This window comes from Onthophagus taurus, chromosome 3, assembly GCF_036711975.1.
Source record: "Onthophagus taurus isolate NC chromosome 3, IU_Otau_3.0, whole genome shotgun sequence".
NCBI lineage: Eukaryota > Metazoa > Arthropoda > Insecta > Coleoptera > Scarabaeidae > Onthophagus > Onthophagus taurus.
The window spans coordinates 10,350,217-10,369,688 of record NC_091968.1 but is presented as its reverse complement, the minus strand read 5'-3'; the positions used below and the strand labels follow the sequence as shown (position 1 = coordinate 10,369,688).

The 19,472-nt window shown below is 33.2% G+C and overlaps 1 protein-coding gene across 12 annotated transcripts in view; it reads left to right on the top strand.

Annotated features, from left to right (window-relative positions):
- Positions 1 to 19,472, top strand: part of LOC111419987 (pH-sensitive chloride channel 1) — a 115,103-nt gene that overhangs the window by 81,632 nt on the left and 13,999 nt on the right. For all 12 annotated transcript variants that reach the window (XM_071194835.1, XM_071194837.1, XM_071194836.1 and 9 more), the window contains 4 exons: positions 18,353 to 18,417; positions 18,476 to 18,696; positions 18,750 to 18,832; positions 18,886 to 19,026. In XM_071194835.1, coding sequence (XP_071050936.1) covers positions 18,353 to 18,417; positions 18,476 to 18,696; positions 18,750 to 18,832; positions 18,886 to 19,026 — 510 coding nt within the window. The remainder of the gene's footprint in view (positions 1 to 18,352; positions 18,418 to 18,475; positions 18,697 to 18,749; positions 18,833 to 18,885; positions 19,027 to 19,472) is intronic.

Here is a 19,472-nt window from a genome sequence, read left to right as displayed (position 1 = left end):
GTTTGTCTTTAAGTCGTGAACCCAGAATATACTACACTTAATTGAGATAGGTAAAAGAGATCTTGTACAGGGATCTGTGGCAGTTGTAGATTCTGCATGCAATAAATGCAGTAGCTGCAAGATCTCGTCGTTCTTTACATTCGTCTGCAGTCGTTTTTAATTTATTGTAGAACTTCTTCGCTCGTCTTTCATGAATAAGCTTTTCAGCAACAGCGGCTCTTTTTGCATTATCTCCAAGAAATGGACTCTTGATTTTGACGGCTAATTCCTCACACTTGTTGCATGCGTCCACTTGGGGACGGCCAAAATGCAAATCAAAATTGTCATGAAAGAACTTAATGTGGTAACCGTATTTAATTTTTGTGCATTTTTTAAGAAACAACTCGTACATTGTTTTTACATTAAGCCGTGCATCTAGATACTTGAAGTCCTTTCCAGAATAATGAGATTCTTTAATTGGTTTAACTTCTTTAACTAATTCTAACTTTAACTTTCACCTTCTTCAATGGCATATTCACAAATAAACGCTTAATTCGTTCCAAGCTAATACCATGAATATTTGCAAATGTTCCTTGACAAACCTTTTTCTTTTTTCTTCGATATTAACAAAATGTAGAAACGATCTATTTCTATTCATCCCATTTTCCTTCCGTTTTCGTCTTTTGGCTACAGTTGTAGCTTGTAGCAGCCGTTGCAGAAAAATGTCTTGCTCAGTTTTTGATTTTATACTATAAAATTTTGTAAAAATTAACTTCGTCTATGCATGCATTACTTATAACGTCAAAGCATTTCATTGGACAACTAAAAATAATAAGAATGTAGCGAATGTTGACGCTAAAATAACAGTCCAAATATCTTTCAAATAGTACTTACTGGCATCTACCTCCAATACACTTTGCCTTCACAACTTTCTTCTTGTAATTAATAATAATAATAATAATTTATTGCTCTGCAAGAAAATAATATATACATACATAAAAAAAGATAATTATAATAAACTTAAGACATCGTAAATCTAGAGCAATCGTATAGCTTGGTTCAGCTGTGCTGCTCTTCCACCTTGCTATAATAATAATCATTAAAGAAACCTGAACTCAAGTCCAGAAAAATAATAAATATATAAAGAAAAAAAGGCACACAGCAAACATAATGTCCGCACAGGCCAAGTATTTCCCCTCGATAGTAGACAAATAATTAATAAAATCAATGGATAATAGGAGCAAATCACTGTAGCGTCTCCAGGAGTTCTCGTATTACTTAGTTAATGTATTCTATTCCGGAGACACGAGCTAACAAGTAGCCTTCTTCAGGTACAACTAAAATTAAAATTAAATAGTTGGTAAAAAAAAATTGATACAAAAAACGGAATAATTACCGTCAATGTGGTACACATATGAGTAATCGAGAAATCGTATACATATATATAAATCATTCCATTGAAGTAAATTAGAAAAGGTCACTCAAAGAACATGTAAAAATCCTTCAGAAAAAACAAAAGGGTCGAACCACTACAAGTAAATTTGAAAAACATAAAACTTAACTTAATGAACAGAGTTTATGTAACTTACTTGAAAAGGACGAAAAACAATACTAACAAACTGTTCAAGAATGTCAGTTGATCTAAAAGTATAAACGCGAAAGTACAACAGTTAAAGAACAACTGGTCTTAAAAATAATGAAAAACAAGAATGGGGCGCGTGTTATACAGGTTTTTAACAAAGAATAAAAACCTATCGTTGTGAAAAATAGACTTGCACACGAAGAAATTAAATGTATTTTATAAAGAATCTAAAATTGTTGTTAATAAGTTTGTTTTCTAAATTACCAGTGTAGATATGAAGTTCCTCGTATAAATCTAAAAGTTTGTATTTTTTTTAATATTCTTTAGTATTTTTGTATAATTGAGACTGGTTTTATGATTATTTTCCTTTAGGTGTTGGTATATTGTGGAGTTATTACATTTAAGGTGTTCCTTAAACCTGGTTTGGATGTTCCTGCCTGTCTGTCCTATATAAAACAGATTACAATCTTCGCATTCGATCCAGTATACTCCACTTAACTTGGACTTGTCAAAACGATGTTTGTTATTAGTTAACATATGACCTAATTTCTTATTGGAAGAGAACGCCGTAAATATGTTAAAGTTTTTGAGGTGTTTAGTGATTTTATGCTGTATGGAGGGCGCAAATGGAAGGGAGATTATCTTGTCTCTATTGTTGTGTCGGGGATATACCATTCTGTTAATTAACGATGAGTGAACTCTGTTGTATATGTTTTGCATGTCCCAGAAACTATAACCATTATTTGTTCCGATACTAACAATTGTTTTAAGTTCTGAAATATAGTCTGAATCATTGAGTGGTATGGTGTTAAGCCGATTAAAGTAGAATCTGAAGGCAGCTTCTTTGTGTGACGTTGGATTGAAAGAATTCTTCGGAATTATCGAATCTGTAGATGTTGGTTTTCTATATATATTAAAAGACAGATCGTCGTTATGATCTCTGGAGAAACTTAAGTCGCGGAAGTTAATGCTCTTATTTAGTTCCTTTTCCATAGTGAATTCTAAGTTGTTGATGTTGTTAAAGATGTTGTACAATGCTCTAAGTTTAGCAGCGTTATCTTCATAAACGATAGCATACAATTTGCATATTCCGTTTTTGAATCAATTTTTTTACCAATTATTTAATTTTAATTTTAGTTGTTCCTCAAGAAGGCTACTTGTTAGCCGAAACATGTTGTACTGAAAAAGATAAATAAAGATATCGCATCGTTTAGTTTAGAAACGTAATTAATTTTAATTTGTTTAATGTTAATTTTATGTTTGATCTTACGTAACGTTTGTATTTCTTCTTTTCTTTATTTATTGACCAGACCAGCTCTAGAGCTATACATGGCATTTTTATTATTTAACAATATATACAATGTAATATACGACATGACCTTGTGGGTTGGGTTGTGTTTGGTTAGAGGAAAAATAATTTACAATAAGTGTAGATCTTGGGATAATCTCTATTGCAATCGCCTGTGAATATTTCTTCTGCCCAAATTATAGAGCTCCGTTGATTCATACATGTCTAGTCGTTCGTGGAACTTTTTGGTTTTCGTTGAAATAAACTCTTGAATCGTTTTAATGCCCAATTCATTGTGTAGTTTGCGATAAACTAGCTTGTTTGTGATAAACCATTCGGCGTCCACAGCTATTCTACGTATCTTATTTTGTAGTGCACACAACTTTTTCCAATTTGATTCTGCCGCATTTACCTATATCCCCGCATTTCACAGGCGAATATCACCATTGGGAGAATTAATGAGGTGTAAATTAGAATATAATATACAGGGAGTTTCAGGAGGAAAGGGAAATATTTCGAGGACGTATTCAGAAGGTTAAAATAATTCAAATAAACCCTTATGTTTAAGTCCGATTCTCAACTGCTATAGAAATAACAGAATAATAATAATTAACTTCCAGAATCGATTTAGTGTAAACGTATGGTGTGGTATGTTAGGCGATCGATTATTCGGTCCATTTGTATTGGATCAGCATCCTACTGGGGAAAAGTACTTAGAGTTTTTGGAAGTTCACTTAACAGAAATTTTGGGTGATATACGTTAGACTATATGTTAGACAAAGATTGTACTTCCAACATGATGGAGCACCTCCACATTTTAATCGAATGGTTAGAAACTTCTTAAATACTCACATTCCAAATCGTTGGATTGGGCGTGGTGGTCCACAAAATTGGCGTACCCGATCACCTGATCTAAACCCCATCGATTATTATCTTTGGGGGTGGATGAAAAGTTTGGTTTATGCGACAAAACTTCAAACGAGCCAGACTGCATCGAAGTTTTGACGGCGGAATTTTTGAAAATAATTGTTAAATCCTTGTTAATTGTTTGTTACTTGAAAAATAAAATGTTAAATAATAAATTATTTTATTATTATAAATTATTTTATTACATCAATTATTTCTATAACAGTTGAGAATGGGACTTAAACATACGGGTTTATTTCAATTATTTTAATCTTCTGAATACGTCCTTGAAATATTTCCCTTTCCTCCTGAAACACCCTGTATAATTCAGCTAGTCTCCAAATTAACCCCCAGATATTTTACTACTTCTTCGATGTTTTTCCACTCTATCTATTTGTCGTTGAAAACTAGTTGTTGACGATTTCTTATACGTCTTAATTAATTGAAAATTTTTGCTGCACATTTTTGTTCGTTTATCTTGGTCGCAATAGTTTGTAATTTACTTATTGCTGTTGATAGATCTTTTGTAAATAAGACTGTATCATCCGCAAACATAGCTATGTCATTCTGAATAATTTGAGTGATATCGTGCATATAAATAATATAAATATTAAAAAGAATGGGGGCTAGGACACGGCCTTGTGGAATACGTGCTCGTATTAGTGATTTGGAGGAGAGGCAGTCGTGGATTTTGGTGGAAAAGGTTCGGTTTGTCAAGAAAGTCAAATCAAGTTTAAGGATCTTGAACTTCAATCCATCTTTCCAAATTCGGTCGAAAGCTTATGTAATGTCCAAGAAGAGCGCTGTTGTGTACATTTTGTTTTCGAAACCATCTTCTATTACTTCAACTATTCGTTGGAGTTGATGACTTGTTGAGTGTCCTTGTTTCAACCCGAATTGAAAAGGTGGTGATATCTGTTGTCTATTTAACTCGTTCAGTAATTTCTGTATTTATAATCTTCTCAAGGAGTTTTGATAACGTGCATAGTAAACTATTTGGCCTGTAGCTTTCTAGTTTAGATTTGTATTTACCTGGTTTATGGAATAATAGTATATTAAAGTATCATACTTCCAGTGTTCAGGAAAGTATCTGTTGTGTATGTACGATGTACATAAGTAAAATAAAGTCTCAAGTTATCTTTATCTACTGTTTATTTATCTATATATTATTTCTTACTTCATTACAACGTAAGTAAAACTGAGTAAAAATGTATGACATTGTATATATGACAGATCCCGTTGTTGCTAACTTCTCTCCTGTTCTCCTTCTTATCCTCACTTCCTCTGCATCCCAATAGATAGCTTATATAACACTTTTCTCCTCTCTATAAATTCAACCGGTTTGGTGGTTTTCCTCTTCTATTTGACCGTCTCAACGGTTCCACTGTTTTTTTTTCGTTCTTCCGTTTCTTTTAATTTAGCATCATTAACAGTTTTTTTCTGTTCCTGTTCCAATGTAATCTTCTCCGTTTCATTTCCTTCTGTTCTCGGAGTAGCCTCTGCTATCTCTTCCTTCCTTCCATTGTTTTCATTTCTGTGTTCTAGTACTTCGGTTATCTCAGGAATTTTCTCGTTTAGTTCCTGGACCTTGGTACTTAATAATTGATCTATATGTCTTTTGTGAATATCACCATCTATCTTCACTTCGTAATGTAATTTACCTTCCTTATTCATAACTTTTCCTGTTTTCCATTTTGTTTCTGGGTTATTATAGAATCTGGCAAGCACCATATCTCCTGGTAGAAATTCTCTAATCTTTGTATTTTGATGTTTTTGTTCTACTTTTTCTTTTCCCAAATCTCTTCTAATCAAATCGATTCTAGTACGAAAATTTCCTCTAAACAACAATTCTGCTGGGCTTTGGTTTGTGGTAGTGTTTGATATTTTCCTATACTGCATTAAAAGTCTACATAATTTTAACCGAATATTTCCAGGCTCAGATGACATAGCCCTAAGTTTTCCTTTTACCGTTTGTACATATCTCTCCGCCTGCCCATTGGTAGAGGGATGGTATGGGGCAGAATATTTGTGTATTATTCCGTTTGCGTTGATAAATTCTTTGAATTTTTCACTTTTAAAATTTGTAGCATTATCGCTAACCAAAATGACTGGTAGTCCAAAACGGCTGAAAGTTTCTCTTAGTTTTTCTATTGTTATTGAGGTTGTCATTGATTTTGTTGGAAAGACCTCTAAGTATTTTGTATAAGCATCCACGATAATTAAAAAGTAATGTTCTTGGAATGGCCCTGCATAGTCGATGTGTACACGGTGCCATGGTGATCTTGGACTATCCCATGTGTGAAATTGTGTCACTGCTTTAGGATTGTTTTTGTAAAGCCAACATTGTTTACATCCTTTTGTTAAATTTTCTATGTCGGCGTCGATGTTTTTCCACCATACATAACTTCTTGTGAGTGCTTTCATTTTAACAATACCGGTGTGTGCTGTATGTTATTCCTCTAGAATTCTTCCTTGTAAAGTCTTTGGAATAACTGTCCTCACTCCATTAAACAAACATCCATCTTCCAATGTGAGTTTTAATAAATGTTGATTTTTTTCATATCCGTTTTCTAATTGTCTTATTTTTTCATTATCTCTGGATCTTTCCTCATTTCCCTCTTTATATCATCTCTATTAATTGGTAATAGTTTCAGTTGATTTAAGTAGAATGAGCTCTCATCTGTTAGTTTGATAAGTTTGATTATATCAGTGTAATCTTCTGTGGAGAATCTAGATAAAAAATCTGCATTGCAATGGTCTTTTGTGTTTCTGTATACAATCTTGTATTTAAATCCTGCCATGTAACTTGCATAGTGTAATAATCTTATCGCTGAAGTTGCCAGTAAAATCTTTTCGGGATGAAAAATTCTTGAAAGCGGTTTGTGGTGTTATAAGTGTTATAACAATATTCAAAAAACTTTTTCAATCCCCAGACTATTGCGGTAGCACTTTCTTGTCAATTTGGCTATAATTTTTCTCGGATTTTGTAAGAGAAATTCTACTTATCTTTTGTAATCGTCTGTAGCTAATACTAATTTCAGGTTAGGGTTGTATGGTGTAAGTACCTTCGATCCTGCTATTTCTTTCTTTAATTTGTTGAAACTTTTGAAGGTTTTTATTGATTGTAGCTTTGTAGTCCGCACAAAGTCTAATTTCGCCATTTGGTTTTCCCCACAGGTACAATTGGACTCCCACAATCCGAATATGTAGTTTTCTCTATAATTCCTAGTTTTTCCAAACGATCGATTTCAACTTCCAGCGTAAGGTACTGGTCTTGGACGAATGAATATCGATTTCGTATCTTTCTTCAATTTTAAACTGCATTTTGTATCTGGAATGTTTCCCAAAGAAGGCTCGAATATTGTATCGTATTTCTTTATTAGTTTTTCCAAATTTTCATTGTATGCTGATCCGTTTTCCACATTAACTTTGTATATTTCATTCCAATTTATCTCCGTTTTCCACATTAACTTTGTATATTTCATTCCAATTTACCTTTATTTTGTTTAACCATTCTCGTCCCATTATTGTATTCACGTCTTCCTGTAAAATGTATAATGTCCCAATTGTAGATTGGTTCTTGTACTTTATGTTTACTTTGCATTTCCCCAACGGTTTTATTTTCTCTCCTGTGTACGTTTTTAATTGAATATTCGTATTTAACAACTTCTTTTCTGGACAGATTCTTTTGAATTTTTTTAGTGACATAGATAATGCAGCTCCCGTATCTAATTCCATGTAACAACTCTTTTCATCTATTTGCAATTGAATCATATACTTATTACAATGAATGCTGTCTACTTTATTTATGCTGTTAATAGTATAATCCTCTGGCTCCTCTTCCTCCTTATCTTCATTTTCTACTTCTTCTTCATCTTCTTCCTTAAGTTGTTTTAGTCCTCTGGACTTTTGAAAACATACTGTTGCTAAATGGCCACTTCTTCCACAATGTTTGCATTTTAGGTTCTCAGCCTTGCATTCCTTAGCAATATGGTTCCCTTTTCTACATCTAAAACACTTCTTTTCCTTAAATTTACCTGTATTTTTCTGATTACCTGTCTTATTCGTAATATTCTTTTTGTCTTTGTTTATGTAATTTACTGTCACTAGGTTTTTGAATTTCTCTGCTCTCTTGTTTTGAAGATTCAATAGATATAGCCACTTTTAATACTTCTTCAAATGTTAATTTGTTTTGTTGAAGTACTCTTTCACGAATTGCGGAATCCCTGACTCCTCGTGTAAATTGTGAAGGTAAATGTGTATTTACTGTAGTTTTTTTACAGTTTTCGCAAGTAAAATTACAATTTGTCGTAATTTTCTTTAATTCATTGTGAAAATATGCAATAGATTCACCTTCATATTGTATTCGCATTGTGAATTTGTGTTGTTCTGCTATCTCGCTTGGTTTTGGAGAAATGTGAGCTCGTAAAAGGTTTATAAGATCCTCATATTTCTTTTCCTTTGGTAGGTCCGGTGCTGTAAGATTTGTTAATATTTGGTAGTGTTTAGGTCCCAAACAACTGATTAGAATTTGAACTTTCCTCTTTTTATTTTCCGGTGTATCTTTCGTAAAGTTTCGTAATTCCAAGTAATTTTCTAATCTTTGCGCGTACTATTCAAATGTTTCATTACCTTCGTCGAACTTTTGTAGTTGGATTCCTCGTAGATCCATTGAATTTGAATTTCCTTGATTACTGTGTAGATCTTGCAATACCTGGCTAATCTGTCTTAATACATCCTCCATTTTTTTTTCTTCCTTTTTCTTTTTCCTTTATCCTCGTCGCCACTTGTTGTGTATGTACGACGTAAGTAAAATAAAGTCAAGTTAACTTTATCTACTGTTTATTTATCTATATCTATTTATCTATTTATCTACTGTTTATTTATCTACTTACACCATTTCTTCCTTCATTACAACATAAGTAAAACTGAGTAAAAACAAGAATGTAACTCTTATATGACAGATCTCGTTGTAGCTAACTTCTCTCCTGTTCTCCTTCTTATCCTCACTTCCTCGTCATCCCAATAGATGGCATACATAACAGTATCTAATATATCTAATTGCTAAACATGCATTGAATAAGCTGGCGAGGAAAGCATGATATTTTCTTGGGAGGTTCATTAAGATAATATTTGCTGTGAGGTCATGGTGATTCTTTTTAGGTAATGAATTGGTTATTTCCTGAATTTCTTTGGGTGATGTGGGGTTTGTAGCAATTTTATTATCAGTATTTTTAGCATCACATTATGCTGGATGTGATGAGCTGAACACTCGTTTAAGGGAGTAAATATGCAGGTAAGATGTTCTGCGAAGATCGTTGTTTTCTCTTCATCAGTCAAATAAGATTTGTTATTTTCCTTAATTATCGAAATCTCATTCGGTTTCCGTATTATTCTACGTGTGATTTTCCACTTCTCTCGTTCACCTGGATTAGTATTGGACAGTGATGGGCGCTGGGTAAATACCCGGCGGGTAGGTATTTCTAAAATAGGTATTTATCCGGGTATTTACTCCAGTCCAGGGTAAATACCCAAACAGTGTACATATACATATACCAAAATATATCAGATTCCAAAAAAAATGAAGAGGAGGATTGTCAACAATCAAAGACGTATTATCATCAGACGAACCTGTCGTAATTTAAATTAGATCAAGCTCCCCTATTCTGTTCCATTCGATTAAATTCCTTGCTGTCTTTATCCAATTGTTGGTCATTCTTTTGACGTCTACTTCGTCTGTTCACTCGCTGTCTCCACTCAAGCAACCGTTTTGTCCACTCATTCGCGCGACATGACCCGTCCAGTTCCACTTAAGCTTTGCAACAATGTTGAACACATCATTTACGCCAGTTTTTCTTCATAGGTCTTCATTTCGTATGTAGTCCCTCAGAATTACACCCAGGATCGATCTCTCCATCTATCTTTGCGTTACTTGGACCCTCCTGGCAGTGGCTACCGTTAATGTTAAAGTTTCGGAGCCGTATGTCATAACAGGAAACACGCATTGAAAGCTTTTCTTGGCCTTTTCTCTTGAAGATGTCTCTAAGTTTCTGTTATGATCTTTCTGTTTAGTTCGCTTATTTGATTATCTCTCGATACACGAACCTCATACTCAAGATATACATAGCTGTCAATTCTCTCAATCTCATTATCCCCAATGTAGATGTTACAGCTGGGAACAAGATTTGTCATAAATTTTGATTTCTCCTCGTTGATATTTAGCCCGACTCTTGCACACACCTCCTTTAAGTCGTTCAGCATTAGTTTAATCTCTCCAAGGCTATCCCAAACAAGAACTATATCGTCCGAGTAGCGCAAATTACTAAAGCATTGGCCATCAATTTTTTTGCCTTTTTGGGTCCAATCCAATTGTTTAAATGCACTCTCCAGGACTGTGATGAACAATTTGGGTTCAACAGTGTATCTCCTTGTTTTATTCACAATCAGTACTTTACTACTTCTACTCTCTTCAGAACTTTCATGCCATTTTACAGTCATTGTAGCATTCTTGTAGATATTATAAGTAAGTTTGATATATTGATAATCGACTCTGCATTCTTAAAGTGCTTCCAAAACTGCCATCAACTCAATTTAAATTAAATTTTATAAATGCCTCTAAATACCCATCTTGGGTTAATACCCCCAGGTATACAGGTGTATCTGAATGACTGCAACAAACTTCAAGGGGTGATTCTTTAGTGAATTTTAAGGGTACTTTGATATATGAACCATGGGCGACTTCGGCTCCCCTAAGGAGCTACACCCCTCCAAAAATAGCGGAAAATTTTGGTTTAATTTCTTTTTCCTAAAAACCATAAGCGCTAGGAAAATGAAATTTGGGGAATATGTTGAACTCATAATAAGGCACGTTTTGACCCTATTTGTACTTTCAACCTACCCTTCTAAACTACTAAACGTAACCACTCCCGTTCAATTTATGAATAGATTTTTTTTATGAAGATGATAAATACATTGGAAAAATTTCAGTTAGATAGATAATACTATTCTAAAACTTTTTTGTCTCTCTGATGTTCTTCTAAAAATTAATAATTTCTGAGAAAAAAAATAATTACTAACTGTTAAGCTGTAGGGTTGTTAATCGAAAGTTGGAATGAATTTTTAATGAAAAAATCTTAGTAGGCTTTGCAATCTTTGTCAGAAATATTTTTGACGTTTAAATATCAGTGGTTTTCTGACATTACTATTGTTTTATTTAAAATTTTGAAACGTCGAGTGAACGAGCGTAAATGCGATAGAACTTTATTCAAAAATTAATTTGAAAAACAATAATAATAGTAAGAAAAACTGACATTTAAACGTCAAAAATACTTCTGACAAAGATTGCAAAGCCTACTAAGATTTTTTCAATCAAAATTCATTTCAACTTTTGATCGACAACCCCGTTGTTTAACGGGCAGTGTTTGCTTTATTATTTTTTTTCTTAAAAATTAGTTGTTTTTGGGAAAATTTTAGAGAGACAAAAAAGTTTTAGGATACTTTCATCTACCTATGTAAAATTTTTCTAATGTATTTATCATCTGCATATAAAAAATTTTAGCAAAAATGTAAAGGGGGTGGTTACGTTTAGTAGTTTAAAAGGGTAGGATGAAAGTTAAACATATTCCCCAAATTTCATTTTCCTAGCGTTTATGGTTTTTGAGAAAAAAAAATTAAACCAAAATTTTCCGCAATTTTTGGAGGGGCGTGGTTCCCTGGGGGGCCGAAGTCGCCCATGGTTCATATATGAAAGTACCCTTCAAAATTCACTGAAGAATCACCCCTTGAAGTTTGTTGCAGTCATTCAGATACACCCTGTATATCCAGGAAATTTACCCTTGAAATTAAATACACGGGTATTTAACAACACTGGTATTGGATATGTATTATTGGTATGACTCAACGCGATATACTTCTAATTCTCTTTTTACTCGATGCAACAATCGGTTAAATAATGTTCTGGCTTCTGGATTTCTGTGGCGTTGTGGCGATACTCGTGTATTAATTTGTTCTTCTGTGGTCAGAAGAGCATTATTATTTAAATTTATTGTACATCTGTCTTGAAATAGTTTCCAATTTATTTTACCATTAATAAGTGAATTGTTTTGGGATTATTGTGGGTGTTGTATAATACTTAATTATTACCGGGAGATGGTCTAATTTCGATAGAACGCATTATGAGTTGAATATCTAATATATCCGATTGATGGTCTTACCTATATGGAGCTGATATTTGAAAATTATATATGTTAGACAAGTTCAATAGTTTTTTTCCAGCAGGGTTTGAAACTCTACATCCCCATGTTTGATGCTTGCTATATTAGTCGCCGATTATTGTACTTTCATTGATATTAAACAGATTTTCAATATCGCTTTCCAGAATTACTTTATATGGTTGTCTCCAAAGGACTGCTACATCCATTGTATTTTTGTAGTCCACTACGGGTTGGTTGCCCGCACTCTACGTCACACTATTTGCCACGCCTGGTAACTGTCTGTGTTTTCAGAGGTTATATGATAGACATTAACACGTCTAAAAACATAAAACTTCAAAACTAATATGAATACGTCTAGGATATAACCTCTAAAAACACACAGCAAACGCATAGAGCATAACAACAGCTGGGCGTGGAAAATGGTGTGACGTAGTTTGCGGGCAGGTTGTCACAACAATGGATGTAGCAGTCCTGTTAGATTCTACTGTCCTTGGTTGTCTCTATGCTGCTGTTATTTTAATTGTTGATGTCGTTTCCCAGTGCTTTAGGTGTTTTTTAACAAATATAGCTACTCCCCCTGAAGCAATTCTGGGTTGCTTGTCGTTGCGATAGATTTTGAAACCTGGTACGGATGGCTCGCTATTTGTTGATGCCTGTTAGGGATTCTAGTATGTTTCTTATAACTGATGGAGTGTCGGAATCGTTGGAGGAATGATTTGGGTTTATTGTTTGCGCGTAGGTTTGGAAAGGATATCTGGGATTTTAGGTTTTGGTAGATGTTCTTGAAGTACTTGTTAGCGCTTGATTGGGAGTATGTGTTACATTGGGTTTATTTTTGGCATTTAAGTTTTTATAGTATGTGCAACCCTTGTAATTAGCTGAGTGATCTCCTTGGCAGTTTACACATTGAGGGGGTGCTTTTCTTGATTTAGTGCATTCTTTAGTCAGATGATTATTTTGACATTTTACATATCTTGGAGATAGTGTACAGGTGTCCCAATTTCGATGTCCGCATAGGCTATCTCCGAAACTAAAAGAGATCGGAAAAAAGTAGCTTATATGTCATGATCTCGTTTTTCGAGAAAATGCTAATGCCGAAAACTCCGAACAGCTATCGTCTTTTGTTTTCACCCTATCGGCAAAAACTGAAAATTTTGCAAAAACGACAATCGCGAATATCTCACTTATTATCAAAGATGGAGTATTAGAAATACAACATTATATGGGCAACTTTTTACGAAGAATTCAGTGGCGTAGGTAGAATTTTTTTCCCATCTTTTATTTTCGAAATTTTAGACGTAAGTTTATTTTTTTAAATGGATACCATAGTTGGCTATGGCTTAAAATAATTTGTTATTTTCTTCTGATAAGAAATATATATATAGTTTGTATATTTCTTATAGTTATTGAATAATTAACAAAAATTCATTTTGTTCCATCTAAATCTAATGTATGTATTTAAAAGTTAATGTTGCTATGGTGATAACCATACATACTATGATGGAACATAATGTATCAAATAATTGCCAAAGTTTGTATTTAAAAATTCGATAACAACTCTGGCATTATGTGCTGGTACGATGCACCAGCATGTTAAGTGTCAAAGTATAACAAAACTGAATAAAACTTTACGATGAATTTCGAAAATTATGAAAAATGTAACATGATGGAATGCTATATGTTATCAGATAAAAATGCGACGTTAGCCGCGGAATTTTATTTCACAAGATATCCAGAAAGAAGACAACCGCACGTAAGAACCTTCAGCCGGTTAGCAGAAAATTTAATAGATATTTGGTCCTTTCCCAAACCACATACAAAAACATACCAAAATGACCTGCAAGAGAAATTGCAACTGACCCAAAAGCCGCTGTTCCCGAATATGATAGAGAAATAAGTATAAACCATACAAAGCGGGGCTAACTCATTATTTACGTACCGGAGATGTTAATCGAAGATTAGAATTTTGTGTATGATATTTAGAAAAATTAAATAATCTGCTGTTTGTTCAAAATGTTATCTAGACCGATGAAGTCTCTGAGTGTTCAAAGAAGATTGGGGTTCAATGTATGGTGTGCCCTTTTAGATAATAGAATTTTGGCATATAGTATCTACCATAAAAACTTAAACTCAGGGAAATACCTCAATATATTAAGGCAGCACATTGAGCCTTTGGTCGACAATTTGCCACTAACTATGTCTCAAATGATATATTTTCAATATGACGGAGCACCAGCACATAATGCCAGAGTTGTTAGTGAATTTTTAAATACTACTACAAACTCAAGGACAGTAGAATCTAACAGGACTGCTACATCCATTGTTGTGACAACCTACCCGCAAACTACGTCACACCATTTTCCACGCCCAGCTGTTGTTAGCAATTTCATCGCTGCCTCGCTTGGCTACATTTTCAGGCCACATGTACATATATCCTCTATACAGTCATGTATTCCTAAGTTGTAAGTCCACGCTTTTCTTAGATAAAAAGCAGGTCCAACCGTTAAATTTGGTACTGGTAGAGCCTGCTGTAAATCGAAACTTAAGACGAGGGTATCTCGTGTGTTTTTAGCTTTTTCTATTTCTTCTTTGAGACTTGTTTGTAGCTTTTCTGCCCTACAATGATGTAGTTCAAGTTCAGTCTTAAAGGTGTCTGCTAATTCGCCTTTACTCAAAGCGTGTTTTATTTGTATGTTGAGAAAGTCACATGTTTTGCAAGTGTCGGTTTTAGGGAGTTTGAATCCAATATTGAATTCATTACAAAACGCGTTTCTGTAGTAACTTTCTTTTACGGCATGTAAACCTTTGTCTTCACACCATTCAAGGTAATAATCATGGTACAGAGCAGAAATGGATAAGTCTTGATCTATGTACACCTTATCAGGATTTTTTTGTCTACTGTAGTGACTGGTGTATTTAGGAATTGAATTGATGTGTGCCTTCACATTATCACGATCAGCATCACTAATCTTATTTGCCCTGTTCTGGTGTTTACCACGTTGGTCACTTTTGCTAATTTGTTCATACAAAAGCTGAATTCTTTTTTTTGATTTTTGTAAGCCATGCACTGCAAGAAATTCTTGCTTGCACACCTTGATATCAACGCCATTAACTTTTACAAAGTATTGTATAGTAACTTTGCGTGACGATACTTCTTTTTTTGTTTTCTTAGGGTATAACCTTTTTTTCGGTACAGATTTCATTTGCGAAAAAAGGTAAATATTTTGTTTGTTGTAATCCGCTAAGTCCCAAAAAGTGTTGAAAATGTGCATCTCTTTTCCTTCTAAAGCATTTCGACATTTTCGGCGACAGTCGCACGAAGGTCCAAGTTCTCGTTCAGCTACTTGCTTTTGTCGTTTATTCACATATTTGTGACCCAAATTTCGTTTAATCTTTCTTTTATTTGTAACCTGCCTTGCAAAGTTTGCCTTGCGCTTTCTTAAAGGAATAGCTTTAGGTGGCGTGTGAAAAGAAATTGTTTTATTTAAAGAATGCGGACCTTCAAGATTAGTAAAACCATTTTCCTAAAAATAGTACTAAGTAGTTTCAGATATTTTCGAAGGCATAAAGGGATAAGTCACAATATTATTACTAAATTATTATTCTTAAAATTGCTTAAAATTATTACTAATATATTATGTATCTATAGGGTGATTCTCTATCGATGCGACAAACTTCAGCAGATGATTCTCTGTCGAAAATTAAGGCCAGTTTTTATTATGAACCATAAGCGCCTTCTGCTCCCCTGAGTCACCCTGTATAATTTTTAAAGCATTTTGAACCAAAGAATAGGAAAATGTAACATTTTTGCATTATGAAAATATAACATCGTAATTTAAATATAAAAAAAAATAAAATAAAATAAGTCACATTAATTTAACTGAAGAAGGGAATAAGCCACATATTTTAAAACTTACCTGTCTATATTCGTCTGAAGAAGTTTCATTTGCACTATCGTCAGACCCAAGGTCTAAGTCACTATCACTTTCTGAGTTTTCGTTGTGAAACGTTTTTTTTTGAGTCGGAAAACTGTTTGACGCCGCCATAATTTAATTTAATAACGTTAAATACGGCTTGTACCCTTTTTACATTAAAAAAACTGTATTTTAAGTTTAATGTAAAAACGATTTTCTCTATTTACGAACCTGTCAACGTTTTTTTATCGGAAGTTTTTGTTTTTTAAGTAAAAGTCATAGCCTACTGATATAAAAAAATTAAATAACTCACTTTTTTTAAAAATGTGGCTTGTACCGTTGTTGCCGTAAGGTCTTCAATTATTCAATAACTATAAGAAATATATTTCTTAGTGTTATTCTTATAGTTATTGAATAATTAACAAAAATTCATTTTGTTCTATCTAAAACTAATGTATGTATTTAAAAGTTAATGTTGCTATGGTGATAACTATACATACTATGATGCAACATAATGTATCAAATAATTGCCAAAGTTTGTATTTAAAAATTCGATAACAACTCTGGCATTATGTGCTGGTACGATGCACCAGCATGTTAAGTGTCAAAATATAACAAAACTGAATAAAACTTTACAATGAATTTCGAAAATTATGAAAAATGTAACATGATTAAATGCTGTATGTTATCAGATAAGAATGCGACGTTAGCCGCGGAATTTTATTGCACAAGATATCCAGAAAGAAGACAACCGCATGTAAGAACCTTCAGCCGGTTAGCAGAAAATTTAATAGATATTTGGTCCTTCCCCAAACCACATACAAAAACATACCAAAATGACCTGCAAGAGAAATTGCAACAAGACGTCTGACCCAAAAGCCGTTGCTCCCGAATATGAAAGAAAAATAAGTATAAACCATACAAAGCGGGGCTAACTCCTTATTTACGTGCCGGAGATGTCAATCGAAGATTAGAATTTTGTAGATGATATTTAGAAAAATTAAATAGTCTGCTGTTTGTTCAAAATGTTATCTGGACCGAAGAAGTCTCTGAGTGTTCAAAGAAGCTTGGGGTTCAATGTATGGTGTGCCCTTTTAGATAATAGAATTTTGCCATATAGTATCTACCATAAAAACTTAAACTCAGAGAAATACCTCAATATATTAAGGCAGCACTTGAGCCTTTGGTCGACAATTTGGCACAAAATATGTCTTAAATGATAGACTTTCAATATGACGGAGCACCAGCACATAATGCCAGAGTTGTTAGTGAATTTTTAAATGCTACTACAAACTCCTTGCTACAAACTTTGGCAATAATTGGAAACAATGGTTTCCCTCATGGTATGGTTATCACCATAACAACATTAAGTTTTAAATACATACAATAGTTTTAGAAAGAACAAAAAAAATTGATACATTATATTCCATCATAGTATGTATGGTTATCACTAGGGCACGAAACTTTTGTAACAAAACGATACGATTTCCCCCCTCCACTTGTTCTCATTGGCTAGTTTTCTAGGAAGCCACTGAGAACAAGTGGAGGGGGGAACTCGTATTCTTTTGTTACAAAAGTTCCGAGCCTTAGTTATCACCATAGCAACATTAACTTTTAAATACATACATTAGATTTAGATGGAACAAAATGAATTTTTGTTAATTATTCAATAACTATAAGAAATATACAACACAAACTATATATATTTGTTATCAGAAGAAAATAACAAATTATTTTAAGTCATAGCCAACTATGGTTTCCATTTAAAAAAATAAAGTTACGTCTAAAATCTCGAAAATAAAAGATGGGAAAAAAATTCTACCTACGCCACTGAATTCTTCGTAAAAAATTGCCCATATGATGTTTTATTTATAATACTCCATTTTTGATAATAAGTGAGATATTCGCGATTGTCGTTTTTGCAAAATTTTCAGTTTTTGCCGATAGGGCGAAAACAAAAGACGATACCTGTTCGGAGTTTTCGGCATTAGCATTTTCTCGAAAAACGAGATCATGACATGTAAGGTACTTTTTTTCTATCTCTTTTAGTTTCGGAGATGGCCTATGCGGACATCGAAATTGGGACACCCTGTACAATAATTTTTCGTGTTGCTTTCTTCTGTATTCTACCTCTACAATTACATGTTGTATTTCTTTGATCTCTTTAATCTCACGACCATTGTCATTGGTGGTGTCTCTTCTAAAAAAAGAAAAAAAGATTATTGTAAAATTCATTATTTTTTCATTATATAAAATTTCTTGTAGAATCTCTGAGGATGGCATTATAGGCGAAACTAGTTCGAATAAAAAAAAATTTTCGATAATAAAACCAGTTAAAGTACTACAAAGTCGTTTATTTAAACTTAAAACATATACTGGTAAAATGGATAACTTTGACTTTTAATTAATTTAGCTCCTCTTAGTTTAAAACGAAAGTCAAATTCTTAATTATTAATTTTATATTTTTTAGGTACCTTAACAGTAAACGTGAGCGTTCTTTTATTAAGTTTAGCTTCTCCCGATGAATCAAGCTTGGTAAATACAGCTACTAAATGTTTAAATTAATTTAAAAAATTGATTGTTTTTAATGCAGAAATACGAAGTGGAATTCTTATTGCAACAACAATGGTACGACCCAAGATTAAAATACGGTAACCAGAGTAAATACGAGTATTTGAACGCTATTCACCATTACAATGACATTTGGCTGCCAGATACTTATTTTATTATGCACGGGGATTTTAAAGATCCCGTTATCCCGGTCCATTTTTCACTTAAAATCCATCGAAATGGAACGGTTAATTATCTTATGAGGTAAAATTAAATTAAATTACTTTGTTTCGTCATTTATTTTTATGTTGTTTTAGGAGGCACTTGATTTTATCGTGTCAAGGAAGTTTACACATCTTCCCATTCGATGATCCATTATGTACTTTCGCCATGGAGAGTAGTAAGTTTCTTTATAATTAAAAAGAAATTGAATTAATTTTTTTATTTAATTAGTTTCTTACGAACAATCGATGATTCAATACGTTTGGAAGAATGGTGAAGATGTTTTAAGGAAATCGCCGAGTTTAAAATCGCTCAACGCATATTTAATAGAAAATCAAACGTCCGCTTGTCCAACAAAATCCAGCTGGAGAGGTACATTTTAAAATGCTCCATTAATTTATGTTCTTTAAAAATTATTTTTAGCGTTTTGTGTGGGCGGTTTAAAAAAAATATGATTCCTAAGAAATTAAAATTGAAACATCAAAAATAATATAATACACTTTTTTTTTATTATTTTTTTTTTAAACAAAGAAAACACTTTCCTCGTTTGCATACACTAGAATATCGTGTTTTCAGGAAGCCGCCTATGCAATAGCGACGGATGTCTGAGTTGTAATTATTGCCAGAAACCGTCAGAGAATGAAGGTAACAAATTTGTAAAAGCAAAAAAAAAGTAAATAAATCAAGTAGAAAAGCTCAAATCAGCTTCTTCGTTCTTGTTATGTCTTAGGAATCATATTCGGTGCTTTCGCCTCGCACAAAAATAAAAAAAATATCAACACTTCACCAGCTCAAAGAAAAAAAAACACATACACACG